This window comes from Macaca mulatta, chromosome 12 (genome assembly GCF_049350105.2).
Source record: "Macaca mulatta isolate MMU2019108-1 chromosome 12, T2T-MMU8v2.0, whole genome shotgun sequence".
NCBI classification, from domain to species: domain Eukaryota; kingdom Metazoa; phylum Chordata; class Mammalia; order Primates; family Cercopithecidae; genus Macaca; species Macaca mulatta.
In genome coordinates, this window is record NC_133417.1 from 111820248 (window position 1) to 111835154 (window position 14907).

At 37.3% G+C, this 14907-nt stretch overlaps 1 protein-coding gene and 1 long non-coding RNA gene across 4 annotated transcripts in view; one reads left to right on the plus strand and one right to left on the minus strand.

Annotated features, from left to right (window-relative positions):
* Nucleotides 1–14907, plus strand: part of ADAM23 (ADAM metallopeptidase domain 23) — a 172596-nt gene that overhangs the window by 111834 nt on the left and 45855 nt on the right. For all 3 annotated transcript variants that reach the window (XM_015110784.3, XM_001106619.5, XM_015110783.3), the window contains exons 11-18: nt 681–844; nt 1853–1937; nt 2927–3017; nt 5404–5452; nt 7615–7714; nt 11118–11189; nt 11782–11871; nt 13168–13248. In XM_015110784.3, coding sequence (XP_014966270.2) covers nt 681–844; nt 1853–1937; nt 2927–3017; nt 5404–5452; nt 7615–7714; nt 11118–11189; nt 11782–11871; nt 13168–13248 — 732 coding nt within the window. The remainder of the gene's footprint in view (nt 1–680; nt 845–1852; nt 1938–2926; nt 3018–5403; nt 5453–7614; nt 7715–11117; nt 11190–11781; nt 11872–13167; nt 13249–14907) is intronic.
* On the minus strand, nt 5030–6228 carry LOC144333324 (uncharacterized). The gene is made up of 2 exons (XR_013401902.1): nt 6137–6228; nt 5030–5214 (listed from the first exon to the last, which is right to left on the minus strand). It is a non-coding gene; the product is annotated as an uncharacterized LOC144333324 (long non-coding RNA).

Genomic DNA, 14907 nt, shown 5'->3' on the forward strand with positions numbered 1-14907 from the left:
CAGCATTCATTGAAGTGGCTTAATTGTGTGAATTGTTTAGCTACTGGGCCAAAAGTAGAAACAGAGCAGGAAGGGAACAATTTAAATATTGTGGGTGATGCCACCCTGTGGTGAGGATGAGATGAGTGATAGGGATCTGCTTTTTTTTAGCTTGAGATCATTGAGTCTCTCTCTCAATCTCTCCCAGTGCTATTTTACTTTTCATATAATATGACCTCCAAGGGCATGCCAGCTATATTGTTTGGTGCTTATCTGGAGATTTAGTGATCCATGCCAATCCAGCAGGAATAAATGGTTGCACTGCACTTACTCAGAACTGGTATATCAGGCTCCAACCTGTTACCTGATATGAGATTTGAAAGGGTGATTTTATGAACGATGTTTTAAATTTATGTCCTGGCTTTAGAATCCTTACTGTCTCTCCCTAGGATGGTGAATGTATTGCTCTGGGATCAAAATAACCCTGTAGGAGAGTTGAAACCAAATTGTGTGATTGTTCTTTCTTTATTTTTGCTCTTGGAAAAAAGAAAGGAAAAGAAGATTCTATATATCGGGCTAATGATGACCCCATGTTCTCCTCTCACCTCCCCCTTCCTGTCCTTCCACTGACTCTGACTCACTGATCGTGCATGTTTGACCCAGTGTTTTCCTCCTGCACCTGTCCTGTTGTATACCCTCAGATTTACAAGGAGCAGCTCAACACCAGGGTTGTCCTGGTGGCTGTAGAGACATGGACTGAGAGGGATCAGATTGACATCACCACCAACCCTGTACAGATGCTCCATGAGTTCTCAAAATACCGGCAGCGCATTAGGCAGCATGCTGATGCTGTGCACCTCATCTCGTATGTACTCATTTCAGCCTTTATTGTAGTCTTTGGTCTGACATTTGTCCTTATCCCTTTTTTGGTTCAGTTAAGTTAAATATCAGAAAATAGTGACTTGAACAAGATTGCTGTGGGTTCCTTTGTCTGTTAGATAAGAAGCATGGAGTTAGGATATCCGGTGCTGGGGTGCTGATGGTTCTGTAGTCATAATATCTACCTTTAGAGCCCATAACTTCCATCCTGAAGGTCAGCTCACAGTCTAGGATGCCTGCTGGCCCTCCAGCCTTCATTACTGGCAGCGGGCATGACATGTCGGGAGAAGGACAAAAGGGTACTCCTTCCAGCCGAGCTGACTGCTGTAAAGCAAGTTTCCTGAAAGCTTGCACATGTCTGTTTCATGAACAAATCATTTGCTAGGTGGCAGTCACATGGGCCACACCTAGCTACAAGAGAGGCTAGCAAATGTAGTCCTTTTAGATGAACCATTCAGTTGAGTTTCTACTACCAAGGAAAAGGGGTTCCATACTTTCTTTTTAATATAATAAGCTATTCTCTTCCTCAATCATGGCAAAGCTATTTTCAGATAGTCCTCTAAGGTTCTGTCCTGGAATGAAACCAACCAAACTACTCCTTCTTTTTCTCCCACCGTTACCCTTTACTTCCTGTTTTTTCAATCTTTAATCAGCAATTTTTAATAATCAGCAATATTAATTCCCTTTAATCACTATTAGATATTCGCTACTAGAAAAAAGTCAAGAGCTGTGTCTGTTTATCTTGGTGTTTTTAATTCCTGTGCTAGTACATGATGCTTAGTAGGTACTTGGTGCTTGCTCAATTGAAATTATTTAACATAACAAATTTAAAGGTAATTATGTCATAAATTTTAAGGTATTTGGAATACAGTTTTTGATTTCTTGGAGGAGGATGTTTTGGGGGTGTTCCGTGTAGGAGGGTAGACATATTTTGGGAGAGTATGAAATGATGGTCCACCACGTTGGTTTTCTCATAGCACTGCTTTTTCTTAAGGCGGGTGACATTTCACTATAAGAGAAGCAGTCTGAGTTACTTTGGAGGTGTCTGTTCTCGCACAAGAGGAGTTGGTGTGAATGAGGTAAATTTTACCAATTAAAGTAGAGCTTCATCTTTGTTCTCTTTTTTCCCTATGGCCCAGTTTACATCCTTTCTTGTGCTTGTTTAGAATGATGACATGGCAAATGTAGCATGAGTGGCTTATGTTATTAATAAATAGAACCCAATGTGGTCCTTTTGGTTCATAGTGATGTATTTTGGTATCATAATGACAATTTTTCCTATATATCAGGCAAATGCAGCTGAAGATTGGCCTAGAGACTTTTAGGCCTCTATAGATGAAGATGTTAAGTTCTTATAAGCTTATTAATCCTTCCTTGACTTTTTTTTGTTATAATGCTCCTCTGTCCATGTTAAATTTAACTCATTAAAATCAAAGGATTTCTGATATCAGTACTGTAGCTTTTTTTCTCCCTATGTATATGTTTTCATTTTCATGTCTTCTACCTACCTATCTGTAGAATGAACTCAAACACCTACTTCCTTAATCTCATTGTTTCGATTTTAATACTTTCAGTTTTATAAAGGAAATTCTTAATTGGTAACAGCACCAAAAAAGCATACCCAACTATATCTAAACTCTTGTCAATACTGGAATATATTATACCAGGTTATCTCAGTAGCCTACAATTAGCCTGGAATAATATTGGAGTATATTATAACAGGTTATCCCAGTAGCCCATTTAGTGGGTACCTCTCTTGACATATTTTAGTAAGTTGAATTTATTCTTAGTTTGGTATAAGTTGAATTGGAGCACAGCCTTTTGTGACTTGTATTTTATGTTTCAATGTGAGAGCTTCAAATTCTGAGAGATATCACATAGTAAGAGGGGCTTTCTGCTTCTTGGGCCCAGTTGTAAAGAGGAGGGGCGAAGTAGCATATGCCATCTTTAGATACTGACAGGCTCTTCTTAGGGAACTGAGAAGATTTGTGGTAACAATTAAGAAATAATAACTAGCTTTGTGCACTCTCTCAAATGTCTCCCACACACTTTCAACTCTGAAAAACAGTATGGTCTTCCAATGGCAGTGGCACAAGTATTATCGCAGAGCCTGGCTCAAAACCTTGGAATCCAATGGGAACCTTCTAGCAGAAAGCCAAGTATGTACATTGACCTTCTTACTCACTTTCATGTGCCATTCTGTCTGTATAATGCATGTCCAGTCAGTAAATAAATATTTTTCATTCCAGTCATTATAGTTTAATTGTAGGATATCTCCTTCCTCTAAAATATTTAGAAAATAAGCAACTTAAGGTAATTTTTAATTTGTTTAGGTTGTAAAAATTTCCCTTTCAAAATGCATAAAATCATACACAGTTTCTCTGGGAATGAGTCAGCTCTTTCTCACACTGCAGAATGCGGGGATGGGAGCAGGGAATACTCTCACGCTCGGGGTTCTAGCAGCTGAGCAGACACACAAGGTGCTAGATTAAGCTCCATCACAAGCTTAATAAGTTCACATTTGGATTGGGAAATAGCTTAGATCTAGAGTCAAAGAGAGCTCATCTTTAAACTCTAATGAAAGTTACCCACCTAGTCCCATCAGAAAAGTTGGAGAAAAAGGCTTTGCAAGGGAAGACCCTGCCCCAGGGCTTTTTAAGCCTGGAAACAGGCGCTAGAGGATAGGATTCTCCTCTAGTGGGCCAGGCAGGTCCAAAAAGGAGAGCAAATAGGGCCACACATCCCACCCGTAAAAAACATAGCTGGTGACTCTTAGGTATGACTTTTTCATTAATCAGATGAGAGGTAGATAGAAAAAGCTAATTTTCTAGTGGGCAAAGGGTCTAGGGCTCACAGTAATTTGAAGGGTCCATGAAAAATGTTAATTTCTTTTAAAATCAGAATAAAATTCAACCCAGATTGTATTTATCTTTATACCAACGCAGTGGTAAAATATAATTTTTAATACATTTTTGTGGCAGCGGACAACGACCTAATGCAATCCTGTGAAAAGAGAGACCAATGTGTTCACTCATATTATTCACTTAACTAGAAATTAGGTGAAAGTCCCTTCATATTTTTTGAAAATATGAGACACTGGGAGTAAAGGTCTCGCTTGTCACCCCAACCTCCCCAGAGAAGAAAAGGACAAAATCTACCTTAATATTATTCTGTATTTTATATTCTTTTTTCATTAATGCATAATATTGTGGAAAATTGAAACAAATTATATATACACAGGCTTCTCAATTCCCTTTATGGGTACATTAAGATAGTCATCACAAGTGTCTGGTGGCATTTCACAAACCTCTGCAAACTTCCATTGACTATCTTGCTCAGACTGTTTGCTTTCCCAGGAAACACCTAGTACACATTAAAGGAAGTGTTGAGAGTTTCACCATCTGGCATATTCACCCTAAAACCAGAAAGGTGTATGACCAGGTTTATGCCCTTGTTTAGAAATCTTGGATCTGGAAAGAGGCCAGTGCTAGAGTCAGCTGAGAGGTGTTACTGAGTTGCATGGTGAAATGGGGTGAGAAGTAGAGTTCATTACTAATGCCTGCCATAGTTCCCTCCTTCCTAAAATTCTTTATTTCTTTGTGACTTGTTTGTTTAGGTAGCTATTTCATTGGTTCTAAACTGAGTTTTAAAAATCCATTTGGAAGCCTATCTTTGCATATACCTCTCTCTATATATACATCGATATATATCACTCTCTCTGTCGAGATATATACATATATATAGAGAGAGTGAGAGATGTATAGAAAGGAGAAATAGGAAAAAATTAATGAAGAGCAGAGCCCATCACAATATCAGTATGTCAGTCTCTGGTATCGAAGTTAAGTTATAAATGTTTTTAAGTGATTATGTACACTTCTGTTTTAGATTGCTCTCTTTTACTAAACCTTTTAGCATAGTGTTCATTCAGGTCTCTTGTTCATCCTCACATAAACTCTTACAAATTGAATTCTCTTCTCTACGAGCATTCTCTGTTAGAAAACTTCAGTGATGATCCGTTGTGTTTGTACAACACAGCTTTATAATTCACAGAGAGCACATAGGTACACCATCTAGTGTGAACCCCACAACCACTCTGGAAGATAGACAAACAGGTGTTATTCCCATTTTAGAGGCAGAAACACTGAGACCCAGGAAATGCTAAGTTACTTGCCTGTGGGACTCTCTCATATGACAGAACTTGGGCTAGAATTCAGGCTTTCCGATTTGTAGACCAGCGTACTTTTCACTAAACGTCGGAACTAGGAACCGAATTGAGTTGTCAGAGTTACAAAAATAATGAAGAGAGGCACAGTTTTATTTCTTGCCAGCTGTTTTCTTAGGAAGTAACCTATAATTCTGGAAAGGATAAGGAAATATTGATTTAAAAGAAATAAATTTTGTTCTGTAAGACTTCACATTCCTTGTCTATTTGACTGACATGGAATTGGTAATAAAGAATTATTATAGGAGTTATAATACCAATTAAATATGTGACTTTCTTTGTTTCCTTTTTCTTCTGTTGCTTTTATTGTTTTATTGGACCAGAATGTGACTGCACAGAATCCTGGGGCGGCTGCATCATGGAAGAAACAGGGTAAATTTTCATTATGCGTGCATTTGATATATGCCTTTTGTAAAATTGCTGCGTAGAATTAGAAACAAGGTCTCTCGGGTATTGGTCTTTCAGGCTAAGCACAATATAAAATCAATAATTAGTTGTCTGATATTTTTAAACTGAAAGAGCTAATTCACTTTATATTTTAATTTTTTATTTAAGGTTGGTGATAAAAGTAAAATGTATTAACTTGTACTTCTTATTAACCCTTAAAGGAAGCACATGATTAAAGGCTTCTAAGTTTAGTGGAGGCATTAATTTTTTAGTACACTTAGATTAAAAGCTGGTTGTCTACCTGAAGCGGTCAGTGAAATCAATTTAGTCATCAATTTACATTTTAAAGAACTCATAAATATATATGTTTACAGTAATAAAAATTATACTATACTGTTTATAAATCAATAAAACTTTTTAAAAATTAAGACAGACTCACCGTGTCTAAATCAGGTAGTCTTCTAGTGATCGACATTTGAACATTCCCTCACTTTTCTTTTGTGAATACTTTGGGAACTAGAGCAGCTTCCCCAGAGCTGCTGTTGATTCAATGAACCAAGGCCTGGAAATATTGCCCTCTTTCCCAGGGACCCCTGCCTCATGGGAGCCACTGCCCCCAGGCCCCCTAAGCCATAACCTACTCCTAGTAGAGGGGAGAGGTTTACTCACCTGTGTGCCTCTTTTGCTTTCTTTGCCATGCCAGACACCTGCTCAACACACCAACCATTTCTGGTCCTACCTGCATTCCTCTGAGCCCTGGTTGCTCAAGGCCCTGACCTACTTGGACAGAGTCCCATTGTTTCCTTCTACCAGCCCTCCTAGGAGTCCAACTCCTGGGGAGGAGTGTGGGCATGAAGGTTTGCACAGTAGGCCATTATCCCTGCTACTTTAGAATGCATTTCTAGAAATAGAGTTTAAACGTGAAACCCTTAGCTTCCACGGTTCCCTTACTATTACTCCATAGCTTAGTAATTTATGGCTTAACCAGGCTTTTCTGAGGACTGCTATAAGAAGGTAACACTTATAATATTGGCTCTATAGGGAGATGTCTTCTGTCTTCTAAATTAATCTCTGGGTTTTTTTATAGTGTCTCTTCATAATATATATGAAATATATAAAATATTTTAAATGAGATATAAGAAAATGTTTTAAAGTAAATATATATTTTCCCAAGAATATATTTCTATATAGTTTTTCTAAGAGGTTCCTATCAAAAGTGGCAGGTTTTACCTACTTCTGTAAACTACCTTCATACATCAGAATGCATAAAATTATTGAATTGCTTCCTAGAATAAGTGGCCTGTCACTCGCAAGTTCAAGCACTGTTACAATCACACACTGTATTCCTGAGGAATAGGTGTGTGTGTGTGTGTGTGTGTGTGCGTGATTCAGTTTAACCGTAACCATGTGTATAATATTCCCCTGTGTTCTTACATAGAGGTATTATATTTGATTAAGTAATTCACAGAGAAGCTCATTTTCTATTCCTGATTAATAATGAATATCACCAAATAGATTTGAAATTGAGAACAAAGAGCTATTATTCATGGGAGCATACCCTAATTCTATTGTCACTGTGCATATACATACTAAAAACATATGTACATATACATGTATGATCTAATACAGCTCTTTAGGGTTTCCTTGTTTACCTAAATTGCATTGTTGGCCTGCATGATACAGTCTTTAATAAACTGGCCCTCACAACTCTCTCCTCCAATGTAAAATCTAGTAAGTTCATGAGCTCCTTTTATTCAGAACAGAGGCAAAAAAAAAAAAAAAAAAAAAATGCTTGACTTTAATGCGATATAGCAAAGAAAAATGAACAAACTTTAAAATACAGCCTATTTGAAGAAGTTTTGTAATGAGCTTTTTAAAAACCATTTCAAGCCTGGTCACAAAAGGGCTTGACTGCTGAGGAGGTTGTAACATAGCCCTCAAATCTTTGATTTTCTTTGAATTTCCATCTCTGCAAACTCCACCACATATACTTAAGTGGCAATTTGAACATAAATGCCTTGTCAAAATTTGTGTAGATTCATTTGGATCCAAAGTGAACATTTTGTTCCAATTTAGGGGTTTTAATTTTCTTCTCTGATGATTGCTTTTGGTAAATTATTTACATAGCGGATTCTTTGTCTCCTCAGGGTGTCCCATTCTCGAAAATTTTCAAAGTGCAGCGTTTTGGAGTATAGAGACTTTTTACAGAGAGGGGGTGGAGCCTGCCTTTTCAACAGGCCAACAAAGGTTAGTAACTTAGAAAGTTTACTAAGAAAGTATATTATTTCTCCAGTGTTTTATAATGGAACAGTGCTGGATATCAGATGCCTGTCTTGGAAAGCAGGTTTCTTGTCAGTCAGATTAATGTTTAGTTATAAAAGTCCTTATCATGTTAAAGATTGAGTCCTGTTTAAGTTAATGACAAAACCATGGATTCAGTGTTCTTGGTCTCTGGTTTTTCAGTGCTAGCTAGAACTCAAAAATCCTCCCTTCCAAAAAGCAAACAATCCTTCAATTAAAATATCTTTGAGATTTTCTTGTTAAGGTTTTCACCCTGCTGCTAAGAGATGGTGGGTTAAATTAAGATAAAATATTATTTTAATCAATTTCTCTGATAAAAATTCCATTTCTCCTTGACATTCTTTCTAGGGACAAGTATTAGTCCATTTTCACACTGCTATAAAGATACTACCTCAGACTGGGTAATTTACAGACAAAAGAATTTTAATTGACTCACAGTTCTACATGGCTAGGGAGGCCTCGGGAAACCTACAATCATGGTAGAAGGTAAAGGGGAAGCAGTCACCTTCTTCACAAGGTGGCAGGAGAGAGAGAAAGAGCTTGAGGAAGTGCCATACTTTAAAACCATCAGCTCTAGTGAGACTCACTCACTATCATGAGAACTGTATGGGGGAAACCACCTCCATGATTCAGTCACCTCCTGTCAGGTAGATTCCTCCCTCAACAGTGGAGATTAGAACTCAAGGTGGGATTTGAGTGGGGACCCAGAGCCAAACCATGTCAGGGCCTAACTGATTTCTTGACTTTTTTGAGTGGTTTGTCCTCCTGGGACATTAGTTCCTTGTAAATATCAGCCAGACAAAAAATCACCCAAGGTATTTATGGTTACCATAAATACACGTATGTGTTTATAATGCATTGTCTCTTTACCTGGGGAGGGCCACATTGTCAATTGGCATTTCATCAAACTTTGTCTATATAGTGTCACACTCCTTTATTCACGTATTCTTAATTCAGAAAATGGAAAATTTTCAGAAGTGTTTTTTATGTTTGTGGAAAACACATTTGACAGTAAAACTTGTTCTAAACTGAAAAATATTTATACCTCATAAGGTAAATATTCATAAGTCTTGCTGCAGAAATATTAACGGATTATAGTATATGTCCCAAGCCCCTCAGGACTATTACATAGAATATGGTAAATGCATCATACTTCTCTAAACTTCAGCAAAGCTGGAAGTCTCAAACTCACTGGCTTCAAAGCTTTTGCATAAATCGGGGCTGTAGACCTGCAGTAGCATGTTTGGAAACGAAGCCGCTCAGCAGGCAAAAGATAGGATCAATGCTAATTAGCAGATGGTATAGAAATTCTAACATGGCAAATTTCGTATTTCTTTTTAAGATACTACTTCATGAGTCAAATATAGCTCATTGCTGTGCAAAATGTTTAATACTGTGCAAATTGAGAGAGCAGCGAAATAATGTTAACCTTTTTTTTTAAATCAGTAACTAATGTGGTAACTGACAGGATAATTTATTCCTAAACCCATAATTCAGCAACACTACGTAGTCAGGAGATGGTAGCTTGATGCCCGACATGTGTGTAAAATCTCAGTACGGCTGTGGAAAAAGAAACAGGACTTTTAAAGTGACCTTACATCGTTAAAGTCAGTTGCCTGCCTTTCATAACATTGATCTCAATGCAACGGAAATCCAAAAGCTTCAAAGTGTTCAAAATGGATGAAATAAGTAATAATGAACTAATGTGAGCTGCTGGCATTTTTGAATTGCACGGTACATGGCTAATTTTACCCACCTTGCAGCTTGCCAGCTAATTATAAGCATCATGCCTGAGGAAACAACTCTCACTTGTTTGGAAAGGTTAAGGTTTCTAGCATATGCGTAAGGATCTGTCAGTGGATTTCTGAAATTGTCTGTGAGTTAGGAGAAAATTATTCCAATAAGTTGGAAATGAAATAAAAATAACTATAAATTGTCTGTTTTAAAAGTTAGTAAATACGGAATTATGTCTTTTTAAACTACCTAGTACAATGGTTAATAAACAACTGTGGATTCCGGTGGAATAGTTTATATGTATGTATCAAAGAAGTGACTTTTTCCCCCAAGCATTTTGAATGTATGTATATGCATGTGTTGTGTGTGTATTATTTTTACACTATATCTGTGCATATTTTCTGTGCTTTGGGAATCTTCCCCACTGCCATGTTTTCCACATGGTTAGATAGTGACCCATCTCAGGATGGAGGCAGCGTCCTAAGAAGGAAAGAACGGGAGCCTGGTATAAAGTGCAGGCCATGTTCTAGTCAGTCCTTCCCTTTTCCAATGTCTCCTGCCTCCTGATCAAAATAACACAGAGATATGCAATGCTCATTTTACTCATAGGACATTTCCTCGAGGGGAGTCCCACCCAAGTAGCCTGGAAACCTTTACTTTTCATAATAGTTTTGCCTTCCTGGAAGTGGAAGGAGGATCAGTTCTTTCTCAGGTGAATTTAGTGGAAGGCAACCCTTCCTTGAGGTGTGTTCAGCTGCTGCGGATGGAGTCAGTTTCTGCCTGTCATATTCAGGGCTCAGACCATTTGGGTTGTAATGTGCTGCTCCAGCCTTCCTTTAAGGTGTGATGATTATGCCCAGAGAAATCCTGTCCCCCTCCCCACCACCCCTGGAATGGGAAGTAGGCATGCTTCTCATAAACAGTCAACTACCTTTACGGTTGCTCTATAATATAGTTTATCTGGCAAGCAAGGTCATGGCACCAGTAGACTAGATTATTCTAGAAATTGTACTCTTCTATTGCCCTAGGAATGACTGAGAGATTTCTATGTATCCATACATGTGTCTTATGCTTTCAGACACTTGGGATTTCTTTCCAGTGGAATGATGGGCTTGGATTTCTAGCAACATTTTTTCCCCTATGTTTACTTGCGTTTACTTGATTGTACATACCACGTTTGGCTATGACTGAAGCATATTTATCTTTTTGACAGTTTTTATGGCTTCTCAGCTGTCTTGAGACAAGTCAGCAAATTAGATATCCGTGATTCTTATTAGCAATGCATTTTAGCTCCATTAGCAAATATGAAAAGTGATCTATTCCTCTTGACAGCTTATCTCCATAAAAAGTAACTCTAATGCTAGAGGTCATCTCTGGAGCCCACGGCCAGAGAATCCCCCAAGAGATATCGCCCCATTTCAGATATATTTTTTAAGTGCTATTAATAAATGAACAGTATTTCCCATAGTCATCATTTATAAAATGCCATAACAACAGATCATAGAAGAATATCACATGATAGCTGATTATACGGCCCTTGTATGTGACCTGGTTGATGTGCTGATTTTCTGTGATAAATTGAAAAATTTTTCCCTTCTCTCCCTAATCTCTTTAGCTATTTGAGCCCACGGAATGTGGAAACGGATATGTGGAAGCTGGGGAGGAGTGTGATTGTGGTTTTCATGTGGTAGGTATAAGAAACCTTCTATACTTACAGCACAGATCTTGCTTGGTGCAAACAGATATAGCATTCGTGAGAGGCCAGCTCATTGATTGTGGTCTTGCTGCCTTTCTTTCTCATCTCTCTGATTAGTGCTTAATTCAGCTCAGGCACGTTAGAATTAGTCATGTCCTTATGGCCTTGTCTGAGCAAACCTAATGGATTCTTCTGATTGAATTCCCTACCTCTTAAAAATTTATAGCTCATATTCATCTAAGTTTTACCAAATCATAAAACATTCTTTCTGTGTTGTGTATTATTTTTATCTTTATAAAATAGATTGGGCATTAGAATGTAGTGGAGCTAACTGGAGGAGAATTGCCTGCTAAAAATTAAGCTTTCTCTTTGGTATTGAAATCCTTTCATAGAAAATCTTACTTTGCTAAGAAGTATTGCAGGAAGGAATCTATCCTTGTTTAAAGTAATTAATTATTTCCCAGAGTATTTGCTTACTATTGTATAAATGTACTCATTTGGAATATGCATGCCACGTGTGGAGAGAAAATGACTGACCAGCTGGTAAGGCTCTTCGCTTACTCACGTGAAGTGTTTTCTCTAGGAATGCTATGGGTTGTGCTGTAAGAAATGTTCCCTCTCCAACGGGGCTCACTGCAGCGACGGGCCCTGCTGTAACAACACCTCATGTCTTGTGAGTGTTCTGACAGTTTCATCTTTCTTTTAACTGACAGATTAGCCAGATATCTCAGTGTGTACACTGAGCATTTGTATAGCTTGTCACAAATTTCTTGGGTACAGTGTACATATTAGCCTGGCAGTTTTATAGAATCGATAAATCTCAAATTCTGTGAGCCGCAACATTTATCTCTACTATTATTCACTACCAACCGTCTTATCCTGCAATGCCTCATTAAGAAAATATACCTAAACTGCTTCCAAAAGAGTTGCCCTACTAACACAGATGAAATCCATATTAAATTGTTAAATAGAGGAGGGACAATTTCTGTGGTCTTTTTAATAATATGACCTACTTATAACATTTTTCTTCAAAACGTACCCTAATTTATTTTAGACCTGAACATAAAAGCTAGTGCTCATATTTTCCCATTGGGTTTAAAATCCCCTGTAAAGGCAAGAAAGTGAGATAGGAAAGTAACATCTGAATGCATACTCATATGTGTATATACACAGTTTTTGTGTGTGTGGGCATACACAGTCTTCCATCCACAGAGACCACCAGTTATTTTTGAAAAGTCATTGTCATCTTCCCTTTTCTCATATATATAACCTCTAATATTCCTTATAACCATAGAATTACATAATTTTATGATTTTTTTCAATATTAGAGGGTATTATGCTTTATGGTATTTAGAAGATCCTAGCTTAGTTTCTCCTTGCTTCGTGTCCCCAACTAGATTATAAATTGCTTGAGGGTAATGGGCTCTTTCCTTCACCTTTTACCCACACCCTCCTCAAATAAAATGCTTTGTATACAATAGGCATTCCCTGGTATTACTAAAGGTAATTCATATGAATTTATTAAAATTTGATTGTCTATGTGTAGCAAAGGCAAGTTTAATATCTATGCTAATAGGTAATTCAATGAAGGTTGGGTATATATGTGAATTTTTCAGAGCGATCTTAAATGTTTATCTTGTAGTGTTTTGCTATTTTGTCTTAAGCCAAACCAGAATTTCTTCTTTAGGTGATTTCCATCACATTGTTTTCTGAAAATAGTACTCTGAGACAGTGGATTTTGAAATCTGAACATTTAAAGCTTTGGTTGATGATTCATCTTTAGTATAGACGGTAGCATCTGGGCCTTGTTTCTATTCTGCAGTAGGATATTCTGTCTTGCTAATTCTTAAAAAGAGTTTGGTGTTAGTTATGTGAGAGTATAGGCATTGTTGGTGAGTCTAAGAATGTTATAATAACTCTCTGAAATATTACATAATCCTAACTCTTAATATTGAATTTTGATTTGCAGTTTCAGCCACGAGGGTATGAATGCCGGGATGCTGTGAACGAGTGTGATATTACTGAATATTGTACTGGAGACTCTGGCCAGGTATGGCGCACTGAATTTTCGGTAATACATTTTACTTGTAAGTGCAGGTTGAGTATTCCTTATCCACAATGTTTGGGGCCAGAAGTGTTTCAGATTTAAAATTTTTGGATTTTGGAATATTTGCATATTCATAATGAGGTATCTTGGGGATAGGACTCAAATCTAAAGAAGAAAGTCTTTGATGTTTCATATACACTTTATACACATTGCCTGAAGGTAATTTTATGTAATATTTTTAAGTAATTTTGTGCATTAAACAAAGTTTGTGTACATTGAATCCTCAGAAAGCAAAGATACCACTATCTCAGCCACCCATGTGGACAATCATTGGTTGTTCAGCATCACCATGATTCCTGAATCTAAGTGCTACCAATACACAATTATTCTCCTGTACTTATTCACACCTAATTACTTAACAGTAAAAAAAAATTGGACATACCATTAAGACATTGAAAAAATAATGTGTTCAGGGTAATCAAACAGCACAGTAGCATCACCCAAATAACTGTATCAGCTGTTGAAAAACAGCAACAATGAAAATGGCAGGCTTTCAGTCACCACTTAGGATGCTGTGTTTTAAACCTTTGAAAAAGTTACTGTATGCTGTATTTTACTTTTTTTTTTTTTTTTTTTAAGAAACATCAGAAGCAGTGGAGGGACCAGGAAGTGGGTCCTCTAGGGATAAGGGGGCATTCTGCTGGATGGATTTTTAAAATGGTTCCTCCAGAGTCATCTGCCTCATTAACAGAGTTTTTGCTTAGAAGTCTCTCTTTGATTTTATTAGATTGGTACAAAAGTAATTGCGGTTTTTGCCATTGCTTTTGATGGCAAAAACCATAATTACTTTTGCACCAACCTAATATAAACTGGCATGATTTCTTGTTCTGTTATGAATGCACACTGGCTCTAATTCTTCACGAAGCCCATCACACACTTTCACCATACATCCATAGGCACTTCTGCAGTGTTAATGATGTCATCTTCATCATGTCAACACTCAAAACGTTTCAGATTTTGGAGCATTTCTGATCTTGGATTTTTGTTTTAGGAAGCTCACTCAACCTGACTCAACCTGTACATATTTTAAAGCTTTCAGTATAGATTGCACATGTGAATATTCTTTGTTTCCTTTGTTTTATGTTTGATTTTGCTTGGTTTGTGGTTATTTCTAGCTCTTTACCATACCTTCATTTTAGGAAAGTTTGGTGTGGTTCTCTTTTTTTGTGTGTGTGGGGTAGGGGCCTAAATCTTTTTTTCTTCCTAATTTCTCCTTCATAACTAGTTCTCTTTATATGATTTGTATCCAACTAATTGATTTTTCTTTTCTGGTCCTTACATCTTAAACAGTACGTTCACACTGATGAAGCACTAATGTGCTGTTTTGAAACATTTTAAAGCCACGAAACCAGTTATTAGACATTTGGATGGATGCCCAATGTAGAAAATAAGGAACAAGCAGCACTACTCTGGCTGAAGTGGGATTGGGAGCAGAAGTCCACCTTTCTTAATTCTCCGTTGCCACGTCTGTTGCACACATGTAGCCCTGGCTTCATGGCCTGTGTGGTTTGGCATGATCTTCTTCCCATTAAAATTATTGCCACATAATTAATATTGCCCTCTAAAATTCCTTCTTTGTATAATGTTTATGTTTTTAATTTA